Here is a 20,452-nt window from a genome sequence, read left to right as displayed (position 1 = left end):
TCCTGCATGAATGTGTCCAATCCTCTTCAGTCATGGAGGCAGAGCATAGCTAGCAGCCATTTATAGTTCTCTTCTCCACAAGTTCACCCAGTCCTCTCTCAATGTCATCCCAGTTGGTGGCCCTTGTTGCCTCCTGTGGGAGTGAGTTCCATAGTTTAATTCTGTGCTGTGTGAAGAAGAACTTTCTTTTCTCCTGACCCTTCTGTTTCCATTGGCTAAACTTTGCAGTGTTTGAGAGGTACAAGAGCTACAGCCCTTACGATATGCTGGAGAGCATCAAGAAGGAAGTGAAAGGAGACCTGGAAAATGCCTTCATTAATCTTGGTGAGTACAAGGACAGAGGCAAGAGGAGTTGACCATCCCAAAAGATGTTGAGGAAGGTCAGGAGTTGGGTGCTTCTGGTTTGCCCTGGACAGAGGTGTCCCTAGGGTCCCTTGTGCCCTTGGCAAGGAGCTGTATTGGTGCCCCACCCCCAAAACATCTGGGGGTTGCCTGGACAAGGTGATCGCGCCTCCTCAGGGCTGGACAAGGCACCTGTACTGCTCTATGCCTGGAAGCTGCTCTGAGAACGCCTTTCTGTTCCCCTCCTCCAGCAGCTTTTTAAAAAAGGACTGGGGAAGGGCAGGGGGCTATATACAATTAAACTTTTAATACTTTGATTACAGGTGTATATTTTAACCCTGTGTCCATCTTTTTCCTCACAGTTCAGTGCATTCAGAACAAACAGCTGTATTTTGCGGACCGATTGTACGACTCAATGAAGGTAAAGTATCCGAACACAAGTCAGGGGCACGATTCACGAAAGCACCCTCCTGTGCAATCACCATTAAGATGAATGCTGTTTAAGAGCTCTCCTGCTCAGTGATCCTGTGTGCCTCCCGCTCATCTGAGGGGGATTTCTCTTGGAGCACCCCACAGGCCTGTGCCCGCTTCCTACACCAAACGTCCATAACATTGTTGCCATGTCATTAAATCACTCCCAGAATCCTTGCCTATTTTCATTCTGGGTTCTGAGATGGGTCAGGACTCAAGTGGGGCTTGATCATTCCGTTTGCAACTTAAGAGTTAATTCATTTGCCAGTAAGCATTGGAAGTGTTGCTTAGAAACTAAGGAGGCTGCATGATCCTTGGTGAGGATGCATATGCTCTGGCTGTGTAGCTGTGAGAGAATTTCTCCCTGGATGTTAAGTTGAACCTAACCCTGCTTTTAACAAGGCCTGCCCTTAAAAAAGAAAGAAAGCTGTTTTTTCTCTCCTCAAGTTATATGTTGCTTTGTTCCATTTCCCTCAGTAAAGTGTTATCAGGATTTCTTTTCTCTCTGGACTCCATCTGTGTTATTTTACTGACTGCTAACAATTCCCCCCCCCCAAATGCACTGCAAACAATAAAGTTTGATTTAAACAATAAAGTTTAATTGTGGGAAATAATTGGTTTTTTTAGGGCAAAGGAACCCGAGACAAGGTCCTGATCAGGATTATGGTCTCCCGCAGTGAGGTGGACATGCTGAAAATTAAGAGTGAATTCAAGAGGAAATATGGGAAGTCCCTGTATTACTTCATCCAGGTGAGTGGCCATGTTGCAGCAGATCTCCTGTCAGTCACAGCAGAGCAGACAGTATCAGATCACCCCACGGAGAGCTCAGTTGTGTTGAGCATGGTGCTGATAATGCCAAGGTTGCAGGTTTGATTCCTGTAAGGGACAGCTGCATATTCCTGCATTGCAGAGGGTTGGACTAGATGATCTTTGGGTACCTTCCAACTCTACGATTCTGTGCTGGCCGTGTGGCATGCTTCTGCTCAGAATCCCAGCCACTCCATTTCTTCCGCTCCCCCAAAACGCCCCATTTCTCTCCCCGCTCTCCCAAGCCAGGCTTCTGTGACCACTGAGCATACACAGTCTTCATTATGATGTTTTGGGTAATCCACCCCCACAAAACACTTCCCCCCCTTTTGTACATTGCAAGCCTTGGAATCCCTCCCCCACCCCAACTTGCTGGTATGCCCTGAAATTCTTGGCATGGGGCAAGAACATGGGGAATTTTGAAAAACACAGCAGGACAATTTATGGCTGCCTGCATGGAGTGGCACAGAATGGAAGCCTCCCTTCTTTTTTGTATCATTTTGGGGATTCTGATGATCCTGACACTCTAAGGAGAGTCAGGGCCAGGCTGGCCCTGAGGAGAGTTTTGGCTTAATGTCTCTCTTTCCCTCTGTTCCCCTTACAGCAAGACACAAAGGGCGATTACCAGCGGGCACTCCTGAACCTGTGTGGAGGAGAAGATTGAAAACTGTGATGGGAATGGAAAGAGTTCCAGCTCCGAGATATGCTCCCCCCCCTTTTTTTTTTTTACCCCGCTTCAGCCCAGCCCTGATCTCCTTTGCAGAACTAGAGCCATTGGCACAATAGCCTTTGCTAACTCATCTTCCCTATCCGGTCTACTCCAGGCGGATGCTGTTGGTTGCTTTTGTATCATTCCCTCCCTTGGCTCAGGCTTTGCTTGGCTTTTACCCAAGTAGCTAATCTCAGCAGAAGTAATCAGGCCAAAGGAGTTGACATTCCAAAGAGAGGGAGAGGAGGGAGGCAATCCTTACATGCACAGTGGAAGATTCTGCCTCTTTGTGTGCAATGTTCTTGTTGGAAAGCCAAATAAAATGGAATTTTTACTTTAAGAAAAACACAATTTGCTCTTGTGCATTCTTCCAGAGGAGGAAAGTGTCGGCTTCCTGGTGTAACAGCAATTACCGGTACCTTGTGGTATTCAGACCCCTCCCCTTTCTGCCTTTATATATACATATTTTAAAAAATTGCTTCACATCCCTCCCTTTTGGTGTAGCCTCCCATCTGACAGTAACAGACAGTAAGAGCTGTTTGACAGTGGAATGGACAACCTCAGAATGTGGTGGAGTCTCCTTCATTGGAAGTTTTTGAACAGAGGTTGGATGGCCACCTGTCAGGGTTCAGCTGTGATTCCTGCATTGCAGGGGGTTGGACTAGATGACCCTTTGGTGTAATTTCCAACGCTGCGATTCCAAGAAACTAATCCAAACCACTCCTGCTTTGCTTTAGATGAAAGTTACATTATTGTAGACTAGCGGGGAGTGCCTGGTGCTGCCCAGGAATTTGTAGAAACCCCAAAATGCTATGTTTTTAAAATGGATGGTGAATTTGTGAGTTTGGACTTGTCATGTAAATGAGTGGGTAGCTCAGTTGGTTATAGCGTGGTGCTGATAATGCCAAGGTCACAGGTTCAATCCCCATATGGGACAGCTGAATATTCCTGCATTGTAGGAGGTGGAACTAGATGATAAGACAGAAGTACTTTTGGGGGGGGACAGGGGGTGTGTGTGTGTGGGGGACTGGGAGTGGCTGCCGGGACCACATAACACCAGTCCTGAGAGATCTACACTGGCTCCTTGTACGTTTCCGAGCACAATTCAAAGTGTTGCTACTGACCTTTAAAGGCTTAAACGGCCTCGGTCCACAATACCTGAAGGAGCGTCTCCACCCCCACCATTCAGCCTGGACACTGAGATCCAGCACCGAGGGCCTTCTGGCGGTTCCCTCATTGCGAGAAGTGAGGTTACAGGGAACCAGACAGAGGGCCTTCTCGGTAGTGGCACCTGCCCAGCAGATGTCAAGGCAATAAGCAACTATTTTACTTTTAGAAGACAACTAAAGGCGGCCCTGTTTAGGGAAGTTTTTAATGTTTGATGCTGTACTGTTTTTAATCAGTTGGAAGCCGCCCAGAGTGGCTGAGGAAACCCAGCCAGATGGGCGGGGTATAAATAAATAAATAAATAATAATTTATTATCCTCAGGCTTACTTCCAATTCTATGATTCTATGCCAAACATTGGGTGAAATCATGTTTTGGTCTGCCATCTGGATTCAGCATTGTGCCTGGTACCCAAGCACTGATGTAGATCCTCACCCCCTTCTCAGGAACCCCCATGCCAAGTTTGATGAAGATACCTTGACAGGCAACTAACCCTATGCCCCCAGACAGGTGGAATCATGGAAATGTAACATTTTGGTCCACCATCTTGATTCAAAATGGTGCCTGGCATCCAAATGGCAATGAGGCTCTCCACCCCCACCTCAGGAACCCTTGTGCAGAGTTTGGCAATGATAACACAAGAGACATCTGAACCTGTGCCCCAAATGGGCATAGTCATGCCAAACTCACATTTCGATCCGTTATCTTGGTTCAAAATGGCAGCCAGCTTCCAAATGCCAATAAAAACTGCTGCTCCCATATTGGGAACGCTCGTGTCAAGTTTGGTAAGGGTATCTCAAGATGTGTCCAAACCTATGGACCAGATCAGTAGCATTTATGACAGCGGGGGTGGGGAAACTCAAACCCAGTGGGCCGAGTAGGACCCTTCAACCCTTTCTAGCTTGTCAGTCAGGACTCTTCCCTTGATCACACTTCTCATTGGGCTTGCCCTCGTACCCTCTTTGGGGGTGCTTTTGCCTGGCTGGGATGTGTCTTGAACTTGGATGATGCTACTTGCTTGCCTGGGTAGAAGGATGTGGGAGGGCTAGCATTCACCATGAAGTTGTCACAGTAAGCATCACACTTCTAACATGGGGTGTGTGGGGGGGTGGAGTGCTGGCATTGCATACCCTTGCATACCCCCAGAAAAAGCACTGGGGGTAGGGGTGGGGGTAGCAGTCTTTGGCTTTCCCATGGCTGGGCTGCCACCCAGAGGGGAGCTGCATTCATGGCCCCACCCACTTTTGTCTCTGCCCTCAGTTTCTCCCCTGCCCCAGCTTTGCAACAGAATATAATAATCTATAAAACTCTACATGTTTCTCGTGCCAACCTTGCCCACCATCATCTGCTTTTTGGTCAGGGTGCAACACTAGCAAATATTGTATTGAAAGTAGACCCATTCACTCATTCATTTCCATTCATTTCCATAGGTCTAGTTTAACATTGAACACAACACTGTGTAAATAAAAGTACATCCAGCTTCAACGCTAACTCTGGTAACTGAAATCACAGAACAGCCTACAGAGTTCTAGCAATAAAACTACCTAAAATCTAACAACCTACAGATGGCTGGGTGAACATGCAAATTTTTAGCAGGCACTGAAGTAATGAAAGAATCACCAACCAACATATCTCAAAGGTCGTCATTCCTCCTCTGACATTACTCTTATGTCCAGTGAACTTTTTAAAACAAGGAAAATGGAGGAAAGAAATGGAACAAGGACTTGGATGTTCTGATTATCAACCCACCAGTCAGAATGGGTATTAGGAGCAGGTCAGCAATGGCTCACAATGCACCAGTGAACTATTCAAAGAAACAAAACAGCTCAGGCCTAGTGAGCACACAACAACTCTGCCCAGTAGGTCTTGCCCCAATGAGGCAGTTGCAAGACCTTCCTCCAGCTCTCTTAAGTCTCCCGCTCCCCCACGTCCTTCTCAAGCAATCTGAGACTCCAACACCTTGTCTCTGCTCTGCCCTCTTCATAGCTCTGCAGGTTCAGGGAGACCAGTGGGGAGGGAAGCTAGTCACCACAGGAAGCGGGGAGGGGAAAAAAATCCCTGGCTTCTTCAGCAGCCTGACTCCACTCTGCCTCTTGCCCCCACCCTCCTCTCCAGCTTCCACTGCTGCCTCTGAATCTGAACTGCCCTCTGACAGAGCCTCTTCCTGATCACTAAACCATGTTACCTCTTCAGCTTCTGACACCTCCTCCTCCCAGTCTGCTCCCTCTTCTCCCTCTGACCACTTATCGTGCCCCACTCCCCAGGCTCTAGCCTTCTTCCCTGGGGGGGGGGGGTTCCCCCAGCTGGTTCATCCCACCACTCCTCCACATCCAGCCAGTCCATGACACCAGCAGCCTGTCTACATTCCTGTTCCGGCACCAAACGGAGCCTTTCAATTTCACCTAAGAACTTAATAAGAGAGTCAGCAGGATCAGGCCAATGGCCTATTTCGCCCCACATCTTGTTCCCATAGTGGTCAGCCTGGTGACTGTGGGAAACCAGCAAGCAGGGGCAGAACACAAGAGCCCCCTCCCCTCCTGTTGCTCCCATCAACTGGGATTCAGAAGCATTACTGCTTCCAACTGTGGAGGCAGAGTATAACCATCAATAGCCCTCTCCTCCCATGAATTTGTCTAACCCTCTTTGGAAGCTTTTTAGGTTGGTGGCTGTCACTCTCTCCTGTGGGAGTGAGTTCCATAGTTTAAAAGGAGCCCTGCCCACTGCCTACCCTGCTTCTTGGCCAAAAAGGGCCCCAGCAATCTCGCTCTTGAGGAGCTCTGAGAAGGGAGCAAAACAACCATGCCTCTGCTCTAGTAGCCTGAGCCATCTCTCTCTCTCTCTCTCCATCCAGCTCTTCAGCTTAGTTAGGGTCCCCTTTCTAACAGGGTGACTATTGTGGCACCTTCTGAATGTTTATCCCCTGCTCCCAAAAAGGCCTGGAACTAGGGGTGTAGCATGGGGGGCTGAGGGGGCCATGGCCCCAGGTGCATTTTTTTCAGGGGGCATTACAAGGTGCCCCATGACTGGCTCCCTCACTGGAGCCTGGCTCCAGCTCATGAGGGAGTTGCAGATAGGCAGCTTCCTCACGCCCAATGCCACCAGCTGCAAGCCTGAGAAAGGAGGCAGAGAAAGGAGAAGGGGTGGCAACAGAGCAGACAGAAGCTGAGGCATGCACACCTTGAGCTGCACACTTCGAAAGTTATTCACATGTGATGTTCAAGCAGTGTACAGCCTGCCCACACATTATGCAGCTGACTTAAATGCCCATTTCCCCCACCACTTTCACCCCAGCTGCCAGGACCGGCCCACTCAAGAGTCAAAGTGAGACAAATGCCTCGGGGAGCAGGATCTACAGAGGCAGCAAATTCCCAACGTCAATATATCTTTCCCCTTTGTTCCTGATGTACATCTTCCTTCATCTTTTTTTTCCCTGGCAGGAAGGGGTCTGCCTCAGGTTCCAAAATGTCTTTGCCAGCTGCCATCTCCCGTCTCCATCTCCTGTTCGTCTCACCCCTGCCAAATATAAAAATGGAAATCTCTCTGGGCAGGGACCTCTTTCATTCTTTGCACCAGGTAGAGGGATGGTGCAATAATAACCCTAGTACAGTATCCATAATAAATAGCAACACTATGTATGTGAGCAGCCAGCTTCTCAATAGCTCCAAAACTGCATGAGCAAAAACCTTGGTTCATAAAGTCTGAGCTGATTTTATTCTTAACTCTCGGCTCCCTGCTTTTGTGCATTGCAGGGGGTTGGACTAGCGGATCCTTTGGGTTTCTTCCACCTCTACAATTCTGATTCTATTATTCCTCCAAGGACTGATACTTATAAATTCAGCAGCTAAATAAATAAAAAACCACGCATTTCTAGACACTTCCTTACACCCATAGAAAGAGAAATTGTTGGGGAAAGCTTCTTGCCGAACAATTTATTTGCTTATTTATTTACTTGCAGCATTTCACCCAAAGGTTGCAAAGTCACAGCATAATATGTAATTTTGCAGGTGGCAACTGTTTTCTAATAAAACAGCAGGCCTAAACTCGTAATGCACAAAGTGCAGTTCCCCATTAGAGGGTGCTCAAAGAAAGCCTTACTGCTTTTCCGTGGACTGAATTGTTCCTATTCTTCTTGACAAACATTTACGTTTTTCTGTTCCAGTCTGGACTGAATTTTCCTAAAGAATTATATTGGAAAGCCTTTGTGTAATCTATAGATAAACAGTTACACACATGCTCCGTGCATCAGAAGCCCAAGCTTCTGAGAATGTGTTGCCACCCACCTTAGTCACCCCATAAAGCCAACCTCAACACAGGTCATAAGCATAGCTGCCAAGTTCTCCTTTTTTTAAAAAGGGAAATTCCCTTATGCTGAATAGGCTTCCTCGCGAGAAAAGGGAAAACTTGGCAGCTATAGTCATAAGAGAGGTGGGGCTGTTTTACGTTTTTGCTTAAGAAACATGATAAGCTCTGCAAAGTTCTTTTAAGCAGCAGGAAAATGAGGGCAAATGCTAGAAGAAACTATTACATGCTCTCCAACATTTCTCGGATGAAAATAGGGACACCCTATTTCTCCAGCATTTGATCTCCTTACTCACATAGAGGTCATATGCACATCGACATCAGTCACCTGGAGCCAATTGCAACCTCTCTGCCTCACCTAGTTCACAAGATTGTTGTAAAGAAAAAAAGGTGTGAGGGAAGGAATTGGGTGCAACACCTTCCACAGATAAATGGAATAAAACAAAATTTTAGCTGTAAGCTTCCTTGAGTCTCTGTCAGGGAATAAGGCAGGAGAGGAGGAGAATAGAAACTGTGAGAATGATCAGGAACATACCAGAGAGTAAATCCTATTGAACACAGTGGGACTTCGTTCTGAGTAAAAATGCTTAAGATTGCAGTGTAAGGCTGCCCAGGCTTTACCAGGTTACCTGAGAGTAAACTCCATTGAATACAGTTGGACTTACTTCTGAGTAGACATGTAAAGGCTTGCCGTGTAAGGCTCAATTTACAACAAAGGAATAAACACTCCACATGTTTTCTTAAAAAAAGTTGCTGGCTGTTGCATTGCAATCTAAGGATTTAAAGTGGATTGTTGACATTTCCCCTTCAAAATTATAGGAAGGGCTTTGCATGCCAGCTTCATCATTTCCTTCATTTGTTGCAGGTATTTTATTTTCAGTATAAACAGGCAGTGTTTTTTTTTCTTTAAAATGTATAGGTGTACTCTCTTTTTGACTCAAAATCACCATTTTATAGTTCAAATTGGGGAAAATAGATACAGTAAATGGACAAAAGTACAAAGATTCACAAAATATTTAGGGGTATGCGTAGCTCTGCATCCCCCCATAAAAAAAGCACTGTAAACAGGACTCCATTTTTGCACACACCCCCCCCTCTCTCTCTCTCTCTCACACACACACACACACACAAGACATCAAGGGAAGGAAAAAGGAAAACGGGACATTCTAGGACAGTCCCTGGAAAATTGGGACACTTGGAGAGGATGCTATTATTCCTCAACCCCCAGCCGCCGCCGCCCCTGCAGCAATTTGGTGGAGCAGTGCTGCTCTAAGTTACTTTGTCAGCAGCTTAACACGGGGACCAATCCAGCCGGGTGTTTGCCTGAACGAGCCCCAGGCATAGCTGCCAAGTTTTCCCTTTTCTCGCGAGGAAGCCTATTCAGCATAAGGGGAAATCCCTTTAAAAAAGGGATAACTTGGCAGCTATGGCCCCAGGGCTTATTTTCAGTGGGAACTCAACTCGCCAGAACTCAGTTCCGGCACCTCTCAGGTGGGTTCCAGCACCTCTCAAGTCGGCACCATTGCCATTCTAAGAGAATGAGGGAGGTGTTCAGGGTGAGTTCCGGCACCTCTTTTCGAGAAAAGTGAACAGGGGGTGAACAAGAACAATGTTTTTCATTACAGTGAGGTTTCTGCTAGAAAGCACCGTGGCAGAGTTGTGCTCCACGGCAGATTTGTGTTACATGGCACTCTGACAGATTTGTGCTTTCTAGCAGCCTTAATGGAACTCAACACCTATCTCACAAGAATATCAGAAGTTGCCTTATATTGGGTCAGAGACAGGGGTCAGCAAACTTTTTCAGCAGGGGCCGGTCCACTGTCCCTCAGACAGTGGGGGGCCGGACTATATTTTGAAAAAAAGAGAGATATGAATGAATTCCTATGCCCCACAAATAACCCAGAGATGCATTTTAAATAAAAGGACACATTGTACTCATGTAAAAACAGGCTGATTCCCGGACCATCCGCGGGCCAGATTTAGAACATGATTGGGCCACATCCGGCCCCCGGGCTTTAGTTTGGAGACCCCTGGGTCAGACCATCTAGTGCAGTACTACCAACACCAGAAGTGGGAACCTGTGACCCTCCAGATATTGTTGGACTCTCATCAGCCCCAGCCAACATGGCCAATGGTCAGGAATGATGGGATTTGTAGTCTGGCAAGATCTGGAGGGTGACAGATTCCCCATTCCCAGTGTCCAATTACAGCTCTCCGGGATTTCAGACAGGAGATTCGCCCCAGCCCTTCTTGGAGATGCCATTGGGAACTGAACCTGGCACCTTCCGCATACAAAGCAGGTGCTCTAACCACTGAGCCTCTCTGTCCCTTTCCCAGTCTCCTTGTCGCAGGGCTGCCTCACCTTGCTTTGTGGAACAGGTGTGCATCATGGGCATAGTCGGGAGCAGCTGCCCCCCAATCAAGTAAATTAATAAAAATACTTAATTAACTGACCAATTGCATTGCAAATAACTTGGTTCCCCCCCCCCCAACATAAAGCCTGCCCCCGCATAAAGTAAATCCTGGCTACACCCTTGGTGCATGTGATTTCCTTTTTTAATGATTTCCGGAATACCGTGCCACTTTTGTACTAGAAAATGTTCCTGCCACTAAGTGTTAAAATAAATACAGCCAGGACTTAATCACAAATGGTTAAATATGCCTTGCTTTTTTGAGAATATTTCTTTACCAATATAAGAAGAATTAGAATAATTTATGGAGCCATGCGTTATGAAAGTGGCTTGGCTAAAGGAAAGATTTTCCAATTATTTGTAAGCATTAGGGTTTCCTTTCTTCCCTTTCAAAATGACTTGTTTACACTCGGGGAGCACTTCTAAATTTTTAATAGACAGAAAGAATTCATTTAATTAGGTCGAGTGACTTGTTTATGTCCAAATTTGGCAATTTTAGTGTCGGGAAGCCTCACCCAGTGAAGGCCACCAGCTCCCCTTTGCTGCGGCTTCTTTCCTGTAATTGCATTAAATGCTTACAAGCAAAGTCATTCATATTTGACCATGTAAAGGAGAAATGGAGAAAGATACTGTGTGAGCAGGAAGAAGTCTGAGATGAGGAGCAAGACTGATTGCATGGAGGGTGGCGTGAAATGGTCACTGCATTGGTGGGTGGATGCACCACAGGAGTAAATGGCAAAATTCTTATGGCTTTAAAATTAAAACCCACCTTAAGTAAAGCACATGACACAAAAATGAGGAAGGGGGCTGGACTCCTTCACCCATCACCAGCATTTTCCAGCAAACTATCATTACCTTTGTTTTGTTTGGTTTGGTTTTACCAAGAAAGCATTGCTCCACCCAAAATTAGATGTGGCAAAATCCACAGAAAGGATTGGTTTGGGACATGCAGCCCAATCCCACGTCAGGTTTACTTGGAAACAAGTCCCAGTCTGTTTAACATAAGTGTGCATTGGATTGTAGTCATGCAATGTAATGCTGTGGCTGCTGAGTTAGAAGTGTGTCTCATCAAAATGAATTGGGCTAACTCTCTAGGTTTTGTGTTTTAGTCACAAATAAATTAATTTCCATAGATTTCAATGACATTTTAATCAGGAGAGCTAGTGTTTACTAGCTTGTGCCTGCAGTCATGCGGTGGCCCAAAAGATTTTCCTTCTTTCTTTAAAAAATGAAAACAATTTCATAACAATATTACATGTATTCAAAACAATGATTGAGACAACTTTCAAAGATTGGATTTCACTTACATGTTTTGGTAATGATCATTCCAAAATTTAATTACCTTTTCTCAAAAGAAGGAAGTTTTATCATCTCAACATGGTATTTAAAAATTTTTTTTCCAGATTTGTATCTCCACTTATCCTGAGTGTTTAAGGTTTTAAGGCTACTCATAGTCCATTTATTGTCAAATATCATCATTATCAATAGGCATTTGCCCCCACGCTATTTAGGATTGAACTTTAACGTACACTATACTGATCTGAATTGCATTATTTCCACAAGAAGGTGGGTTTAGAATTGCAGCAAGAGAATTGCAGCAAATAAAAACTGTGGCCATAAAAACGTCGAGGGCTTAGCTCCCTTGGCTAATATTAATTTTAAAAAATAAAAAATATTAATTTTAAAAAATAAAACAGAAGCATGTAAAATGAAGGTAGTTTTTAGCTTCAATTGGTAATAATTCATTGTAAGGCCAAAATCAGGTTCAAAAGTTCTACCTAAGCCCCATTAAGATGAATATTGAGGCTTTCAAAGAACCTTCTGATGGTGGATCATACCTCAACAGTGTAAGGCACTTCCAAAATATCAAAACCATACAAATCAAAGTAAACTTTACAAATCAATATAACTTTACGTTAAAATATATACCATATATACTCGAGTACAAGTCTACTTTTTCAGCACCCAAAATGTGCTGGAAAAGCTGCCCTTGGCTTATATTTGAGTGAGGCGGGCCGCGGCGGAGAAAGGCACAGGACTGGGGGTTTGGAGAAGCGCTGTGCTGAGACTCTCCAAACCCCTGTCCTATGCCTGCTCTGTGCGAGGCGGTAGGGAGGGAGAAGCAGCGAGGAAGGGATTCTTCCTCACCACTTCTCCCCTCCCCCTTGCTGCAAACAGCTGGGGGAGGCATAGGATGGTATTTATTTTTATTTTTGAAATTTACCAGTAGCTGCTGCTGCTGCATTTCCTACCCTTGGCTTATACTCGAGTCAATAAGTTTTCCCAGTTTTTTGTTTGTTTTTTTACATTAAGCTGAACAAGAATATCAACAGTAGCATCCAAAATGAAGTGTTTATCCATCCTTGACAAACATACATTGTCTTGCAGACATACTTTGATGCCAAACATATAAATGCATTTTTAAAAGTTTTTGATGCTAATATGTTTTTTTTTTTGTGGCGGAGTCCAGTTTGAATCATGAGATTTTTATTGAATGCAACTTATTCTTTTCCACGTGCAACTGAGAAAATCGGAATTTCATGCAAGGAAGAGAATGGGATACAATTTGGGCAGAGAAAATGAGAGATTATATCCCACTATAACATTAACAGGGCTAAAGACAACATAGGTGGGATTATTTCCCACATGTTAAGTTTTAATTAAACAGCTATAGAGATCTCACAACAGTTGAAAATACAGATCTCTTTTGAATGAATTTTAGGGGCATACAAAACATAATCGAGACTTGTGCCAATCTAGACTTGTGCCATTCAGAAACCACAAGATGTAATAATGTCCTTTAAAAAGTACCACTTTTGTAAAACTGCACTATTAATTTCAGCTCAAGTAAATGTCAGACCCTTAACTGAACAGAAATCATTACTTAGGGGGGTCACCCCCTGCTGTTCAACATTGTGATAGCTGTTTACAGACATATTGTATAACTGAAATGGTGCTTTAATAGCATCAAAATAAAATGTGCATTATCAAATAAATTTATTTTAAGGGTTGATACACTATCAATGTGCCCATTTTCTAAAATGTGATTTCAAAATGCAAATTTAAATATTTTAATCAAAGGAAGTAGAATGCTGTTCCTCTGTAGCATGCAAAATGTTGGCCTTTTAAATGTTTTTTTTTGGGGGGGGGGTTGTTTTATTATGTATGTTGTCTTGTCATTTTGTATTTTTATGTTGTGAACTGCCCTATGATCTTTGGATGAAGGGTGGTATACAAATCTTAATAATTATAATTATAATTACATTTTATTCTAGCAAACACTGCCTGAGTTACAATTCCCTGTGTCTGAAAACAGCAAGAATTTTAGAAGGTTTTCTTTTTAGGATAGTTTTTTTCTCTCTGACAATGCAAAAGGATGAAGACTGAGCAAAAAAAAAAAGGTAGATACTTAGACAAATAAAAACTACAGCTAGCATGTGGTGGTCCATAGTTGGTTTGCTTTTTCAAAAGTCACAATAAGGAAACACTTTTATCAGGATCAATCCAAATGCATTTGTCTTTGTTTACATGTTGTTATCCGAAACCCTAGAAATTAATAAATGGTAGGATTGTGATTATTTGGAGTGTTGAAGGGAAGATAGCAGATCAGCGGGGAAATGCAGGCTAAGCTTCATTTGCAAAAGGTGTCCATGACCCACCTGAGAGGAGAGGAATTATTGGGCCTGGGCAGGGAGAGGTTGCCATGGTGATGGGGTGTGTGTTTGAGGTGTCAGGAAAAGAGTGCTGGGAGCAAGGAGTGCTGGGAAGAAGAAGGGAGAAAATAGGGAGAGAGCCATCATGGGCAGGATGGCTGAAGGCTGGCTGAAGGCTGGCTGGGAGAGATGACTTTGACTCCAGGAGGGTGCTACTTGAATAAAATATGGTGGGGAGGTAAGCATAGCTGCCAAGTCTCCCGTGTTCCCCGGGAAATCCCCGTTTTTCCAGCTGTTCCTAGCTGAAAAAATGGATTTTTTGTTTTTCCCCGAGCATGCTCCGCCCAGTTCCAAAATGGCGGCAGCGCTACTTCTGGTCTGCTATTTCCGGCCCAGTCCGTTATTTCTCTGACAGCAACTTGGCAGGTATGGGTAAGCACTGCCCCACAGATTCAGTCACATGACTGGGGACACCCACACAATTTGAATAGCAATGTCCATGAGCTTGGGGGCGGGGCTCAGCCCCCTCAAATATTTTAGAGGGTGCTGAAAGGACCTCAGCCCTTAGGAGTTGACATCTATGAGTGCTGCACTGCTGCCAGAGTCAAGCCCCTCTTGAAATGGCTATGCTGTAAGATCTAGACTCCATGCTGACTGAAGGTGCAAATAGGTGAACAAACCATGTTTCTTAAAGCTACAACAGTCTCGGTTGCGTCTTCAATTCTCCAAAGGAGCACAGAACATGGCTGAGCGCCTGGAACCCCCAGGAATCTTGCTAGCATTCGGCAACCTCTGTAATAATATTTATACCTTGTTTTTAAGCAGCATTCTTCACAAAGCGGTATATGAAATACACATTAAAGGGTAACCAATAAAATATAATTTAAAACCATTTAAAACATTGGCATGTGTCCTGAAACAACAAGGATCACTTAGTCATACAAAAACCAGATCACAACTCAGTTTCCACTGAAGGCCATGACCAAAATGGTGGGCCTTCAGTTGGGTTTCCTGCCCTCTGCTCTTGATGTGTCTAAAGATTCTTCTTGTTGCTGCATTATTTCCCTGATTATTTCTAATTCACATTCTATCCCTGCAATTGTTATATCACAATAGATTTATGTTTGGTTTTTTTCAACTTATTATCCTTAACCATCCATTTGCCAATTCCTGCATGTACAGTATTTAACATTTACAATATCTACAAGTGAGGTTAGTCAACTGATTATCAGTCCACAATAAAGCAATAGCTATCATTTCTAAAACATTTCCCCCCTTCATTTTGCATTCAATAAATGTCTCCCTCTTCTCCTTAAATAACAAAAGAGGTTGCATTTACCCATGCCTATCCCTTTTATATTGCTACTAATTGTTTCTATATTAATTCCCCTTTCTTATCATCTTATCATTCTTTGGTACCTTTTACCAAAAAATTACATCTTACACTTCATCCCAAATATATCTCTGTTCCCCCCCCCCTTTGCTGCTTGATATTACATATTTATCTATTATTCACAATCCATTCCTTATGTTCAGTTCCTGTTTCCCATCAGATGTTGTTTTTTTCACATACCTTTAAAGAACAAAAGAGGTTACACTTTCCCTTGCCTATCTGTTCTAAATCACTTATTATTTCAGTCTTTCTTTTCTTACTATCTTGCATTTGGACAAAGACAACAGGCATATAAAAGTTATGACGCTGGAAGATGAGCCCCTCAGGTCGGAAGGCGTCCAACATGCTACTGAGGAAGAGCGGAGGACAAGTACAAGTAGATTCAGAGCTGATGAAGCGGCTGGGCCAAAGCCGAAAGGACGCTCAGTTGCGGATATGCCTGGAAGCGAAAGGAAAGTCCGATGCTGTAAAGAAAAATATTGCATAGGAACCTGGAATGTAAGAACCATGAGTGGAGGTAAGCTGGATGTGGTCAAAAATGAGATGACAAGAATAAATATCGACATCCTGGGCATCAGTGAACTAAAATGGAAGGGAATGGGCGAATTCAGTTCGGGTGACTATCATATCTACTACTGTGGGCAAGAATCCTGTAGCAGAAATGGAGTGGCCCTCATAGTCAACAAAAGAGTGGCAAAAGCTGTAATGGGATGCAATCTCAAAAATGACAGAATGATCTCGATACGAATCCAAGGCAGACCTTTTAACATCACAGTAATCCAAGTTTATGCACCAACTACCGGTGCTGAAGAAAGTGAAATTGACCAATTCTATGAAGACCTACAACAACTTCTAGAAATGACACCAAAGAAGGATGTTCTTCTCATTACAGGGGATTGGAATGCTAAAGTAGGGAATCAAGAGATAAAAGGAACAACTGGCAAGTTTGGCCTTGGAGTTCAAAATGAAGCAGGGCAAAGGCTAATAGAGTTCTGTCAAGAGAACAAGCTGGTCATCACAAACACTCTCTTCCAACAACACAAGAGACGACTCTACACATGGATATCACCAAATGGGCAGCATCGAAATCAGATTGATTATATTCTCTGCAGCCAAAGATGGAGAAGCTCTATACAGTCAGCAAAAACAAGACCTGGAGCTGACTGTAACTCAGATCATCAGCTTCTTATAGCAAAATTCCAGCTTAAACTGAAGAAAGTAGGAAAAACCACTGGGCCAGTAAGATACAATCTGAATCAAATCCCTTATGAATACACAGTGGAAGTGAGGAACAGGTTTAAGGATTTAGATTTGGTGGACAGAGTGCCTGAAGAACTATGGATGGAGGCTCGTAACATTATACAGGAGGCAGCAACGAAAACCATCCCAAGGAAAAGGAAATGCAAGAAAGCAAAATGGCTATCCAACGAGGCCTTACAAATAGCGGAGGAGAGGAGGCAAGCAAAATGCAAGGGAGAGAGGGAAAGATACAGGAAACTGAATGCAGATTTCCAAAAAACAGCAAGGAGAGACAAGAGGGTCTTCTTAAATGAGCAATGCAAAGAAATAGAGGAAAACAATAGAATGGGGAAAACCAGAGATCTGTTCAAGAAAATTGGAGATATGAAAGGAACATTTCGTACAAAGATTACCATAATCAAGGACAAAAGTGGTAAGGACCTAACAGAAGCAGAAGACATCAAGAAGAGGTGGCAAGAATACACAGAGGAATTATACCAGAAAGATATGGAGGTCTCATACACCCCAGGTAGTGTGGTTGCTGACCTTGAGCCAGACATCTTGGAGAGTGAAGTCAAATGGGCCTTAGAAAGCATTGCTAATAACAAGGCCAGTGGAAGTGATGATATTCCAGCTGAACTATTTAAAATTTTAAAAGATGATGCTGTTAAGGTGCTACACCCAATATGCCAGCAAGTTTGGAAAACTCAGCAATGGCCAGAGGATTGGAGAAGATCAGTCTACATCCCAATTCCAAAGAAGGGGAGTGCCAAAGAATGCTCCAACTACCACACAATTGCGCTCATTTCACACGCTAGCAAGGTTATGCTTAAAATTCTACAAGGCAGGCTTAGGCAGTATGTGGACCGAGAACTCCCAGAAGTGCAAGCTGGATTTCGAAAGGGCAGAGGAACCAGAGACCAAATAGCAAACATGCGCTGGATTATGGAGAAAGCTAGAGAGTTCCAGAAAAACGTCTACTTCTGCTTCATTGACTATGCAAAAGCCTTTGACTGTGTCGACCACAGCAAACTATGGCAAGTTCTTAAAGAAATGGGAGTGCCTGATCACCTCATCTGTCTCCTGAGAAATCTCTATGTGGGACAAGAAGCTACAGTTAGAACTGGATATGGAACAACTGATTGGTTCAAAATTGGGAAAGGAGTACGACAAGGTTGTATATTGTCTCCCTGCTTATTTAACTTATATGCAGAATTCATCATGCGAAAGGCTGGACTAGATGAATCCCAAGCCGGAATTAAGATTGCCGGAAGAAATATCAACAACCTCAGATATGCAGATGACACAACCTTGATGGCAGAAAGCGAGGAGGAATTAAAGAACCTTTTAATGAGGGTGAAAGAGGAGAGCGCAAAATATGGTCTGAAGCTCAACATCAAAAAAACCAAGATCATGGCCACTGGTCCCATCACCTCCTGGCAAATAGAAGGGGAAGAAATGGAGGCAGTGAGAGATTTTACTTTCTTGGGCTCCTTGATCACTGCAGATGGTGACAGCAGTCACGAAATTAAAAGACGCCTGCTTCTTGGGAGAAAAGCAATGACAAACCTAGACAGCATCTTAAAAAGCAGAGACATCACTTTGCCGACAAAGGTCCGTATAGTTAAAGCTATGGTTTTCCCAGTAGTGATGTATGGAAGTGAGAGCTGGACCATAAAGAAGGCTGATCGTCGAAGAATTGATGCTTTTGAATTATGGTGCTGGAGGAGACTCTTGAGAGTCCCATGGACTGCTAGAAGATCAAACCTATCCATTCTGAAGGAAATCAGCCCTGAGTGCTCCCTGGAAGGACAGATCGTGAAGCTGAGGCTCCAATACTTTGGCCACCTCATGAGAAGAGAAGAATCCTTGGAAAAGACCCTGATGTTGGGAAAGATTGAGGGCACTAGGAGAAGGGGACGACAGAGGACAAGATGGTTGGACAGTGTTCTCGAAGCTACGAACATGAGTTTGACCAAACTGCGGGAGGCAGTGCAAGACAGGAGTGCCTGGCGTGCTATGGTCCATGGGGTCACGAAGAGTCGGACACGACTAAACGACTAAACAACAACATCTTGCATTTGCTGCCATCTGCATCTAGCTTCTCTGTCATCTTTCCTCATTCATTTCCTCTTCCTCTTCCCTTTTCCAGTCCACACTCCCCCCATTCAGTGCCCATTTCCTGCCTAATCCCGCTTTGTTTTGCCAGTCATGTTCTCTCCACAGCGTCTGCGCTCTGTTTCCATTGTAAAGTTGGCTGTGTGACATTAAATCTAAATAACAAGAGCTCTCTGCATTCCTTTGACATTTTGTTCCTGTTCACCTTCCAACTCTACACTTCTGTGATTTTATGATTCTCTATAAAAAGTGGCCTGGTGGAGGCCAAGGCAACGAAGCAGCCGCCCTGGAGCAGAAGCTGACTCACCATGCGTTGGGGTCAGTGGTTGGACTCCTTTCTCACTTGATTGTTGCCTCCACACACCATATTTTCCTTAAAACAGATTAGAGGTGCATGCTATAGTATAACAACAAGCTGGGGTGTGGGTGTGGGAACCTATGGGAACCTCATATTTTTTCCTGTCACTTGGAAAGATTAGATGATGCTGTCATTGTTCCATACATGGATGATCACCCAGATGTTGAATTCCATAAGCCCTAGCCAGCATAGCTAACAGCCAGCAATGCTGCGAGTTGTAATCCAGGAACATCTGGAGGGCCAGAGGTGTATCAGTCCTTGCCATGCTGGTGCCCTCCAGATGCTGCTGGACTACAAATCCCATCAGCACCAGTCTGCACATCAGTTGCTGAATGCTGATTTAAGCTGTCCCAGCCTACCTCTCTGGGCAGTTTGCAAAACTATTAAATGTACAAAAATAAACCAGAATTGTAAAACAGTTGAAAAATTGCATAAATAATATCGAAAAATGAACCAGTTCAGTCTACGTATAGCAGCTAGAACAATCGAAAACCCACAGAACACTAGCTGAGAAATTATTTGGTGCAATGACAATACCTTTTATAATCAAACAGCCTGAAAGACTGAGGTCTCCACCTGCAGCCTAAAAGACCACAGCGTCTGGTAGGTCTGGAAACAGATTTGAAGCCCATTTTCATCAGTGAAATTTGAGAGGGTGTGGAAAAGAGGAGGGGATTGACATGTAGGACAAGGCTATCAATGGCCTTGTTCTGCCTCCGTGGTCAGAGGCAGTAATGCTTCTGAAGACCAGTTGCTGGAGGCCCCAGGAGGCAAGAGGGCTCTTGCGCTTGGGTCCTACTTGCAGGTTCCCCAGATGGGCCATTGGCCTGATCCAGTACAGCTCCTCTTATCCTCTCAATAGAGCTCCATATTCAGAATTGAAACGCACCTCTGCTAATAAATTGTGCCAGCCTGCCTCGTTTGTAGACGCAGCAGATGGTAGGCACTCAATGGCCCCCTTTGGCTGCAGGCAAGGATGTTTGAGGGCCAGATTCAAGGAAGCTGAGGCAGGGCTGGTGTCACTGCCACCCAGGCTGTCTTGCAGGATCAGGGCTGCCTTTCATCTTCCTTCAGCATACCTCTATGCAGCCTGGGCACCGCCAATCGTAAATAATGGATTCCCCCTCCAGACTTGCATCCTTCTTTAGTGGAGCCAGGTTTCGGGAGCGCCTTGCTGGCTCTTAGAGCCCAAGGAAATGCAATCTGGAACCCATGTTAATGGCGCTTCTCTGCTGTGCCTAGCTCAGGAAAATCCGGGTCTCTTTATAGTGGAGCCATCTGGTGCTCCTTGAATGTGCTTATTAGTAATAGTGTAGGTGGGTCTATCCGCCTGGGACGAGAACTCCGAAACAGATGCTTTGTTTATGTGTTTAAAAAACCCACCCCACAGATGGCTCTGAGCCAAATGCGATAATCACGACCACCTCTGAAGTGGCTCTAATCAGCTATGTGAGACTGTATCAACTCTTATGTTGTTTGCTCAAGC

The 20,452-nt window shown here is 44.4% G+C and overlaps 1 protein-coding gene across 8 annotated transcripts in view; it reads left to right on the top strand.

Annotated features, from left to right (window-relative positions):
- The window catches only part of ANXA2 (annexin A2), a 38,975-nt gene extending 36,300 nt beyond the window's left edge, over nucleotides 1-2,675 (top strand). For all 8 annotated transcript variants that reach the window (XM_035132136.3, XM_035132137.3, XM_088656710.1 and 5 more), the window contains exons 10-13: nucleotides 229-324; nucleotides 705-763; nucleotides 1,441-1,563; nucleotides 2,225-2,675. In XM_035132136.3, coding sequence (XP_034988027.1) covers nucleotides 229-324; nucleotides 705-763; nucleotides 1,441-1,563; nucleotides 2,225-2,284 — 338 coding nt within the window. In that variant the 3' untranslated portion in view covers nucleotides 2,285-2,675. The remainder of the gene's footprint in view (nucleotides 1-228; nucleotides 325-704; nucleotides 764-1,440; nucleotides 1,564-2,224) is intronic.
- Nucleotides 2,676-20,452: the final 17,777 nt, after the last annotated feature.

This window comes from Zootoca vivipara, chromosome 13, assembly GCF_965207765.1.
Source record: "Zootoca vivipara chromosome 13, rZooViv2.hap1.1, whole genome shotgun sequence".
Lineage (NCBI taxonomy): Eukaryota > Metazoa > Chordata > Lepidosauria > Squamata > Lacertidae > Zootoca > Zootoca vivipara.
This window is presented reverse-complemented; position numbering and strand designations above follow the sequence as displayed.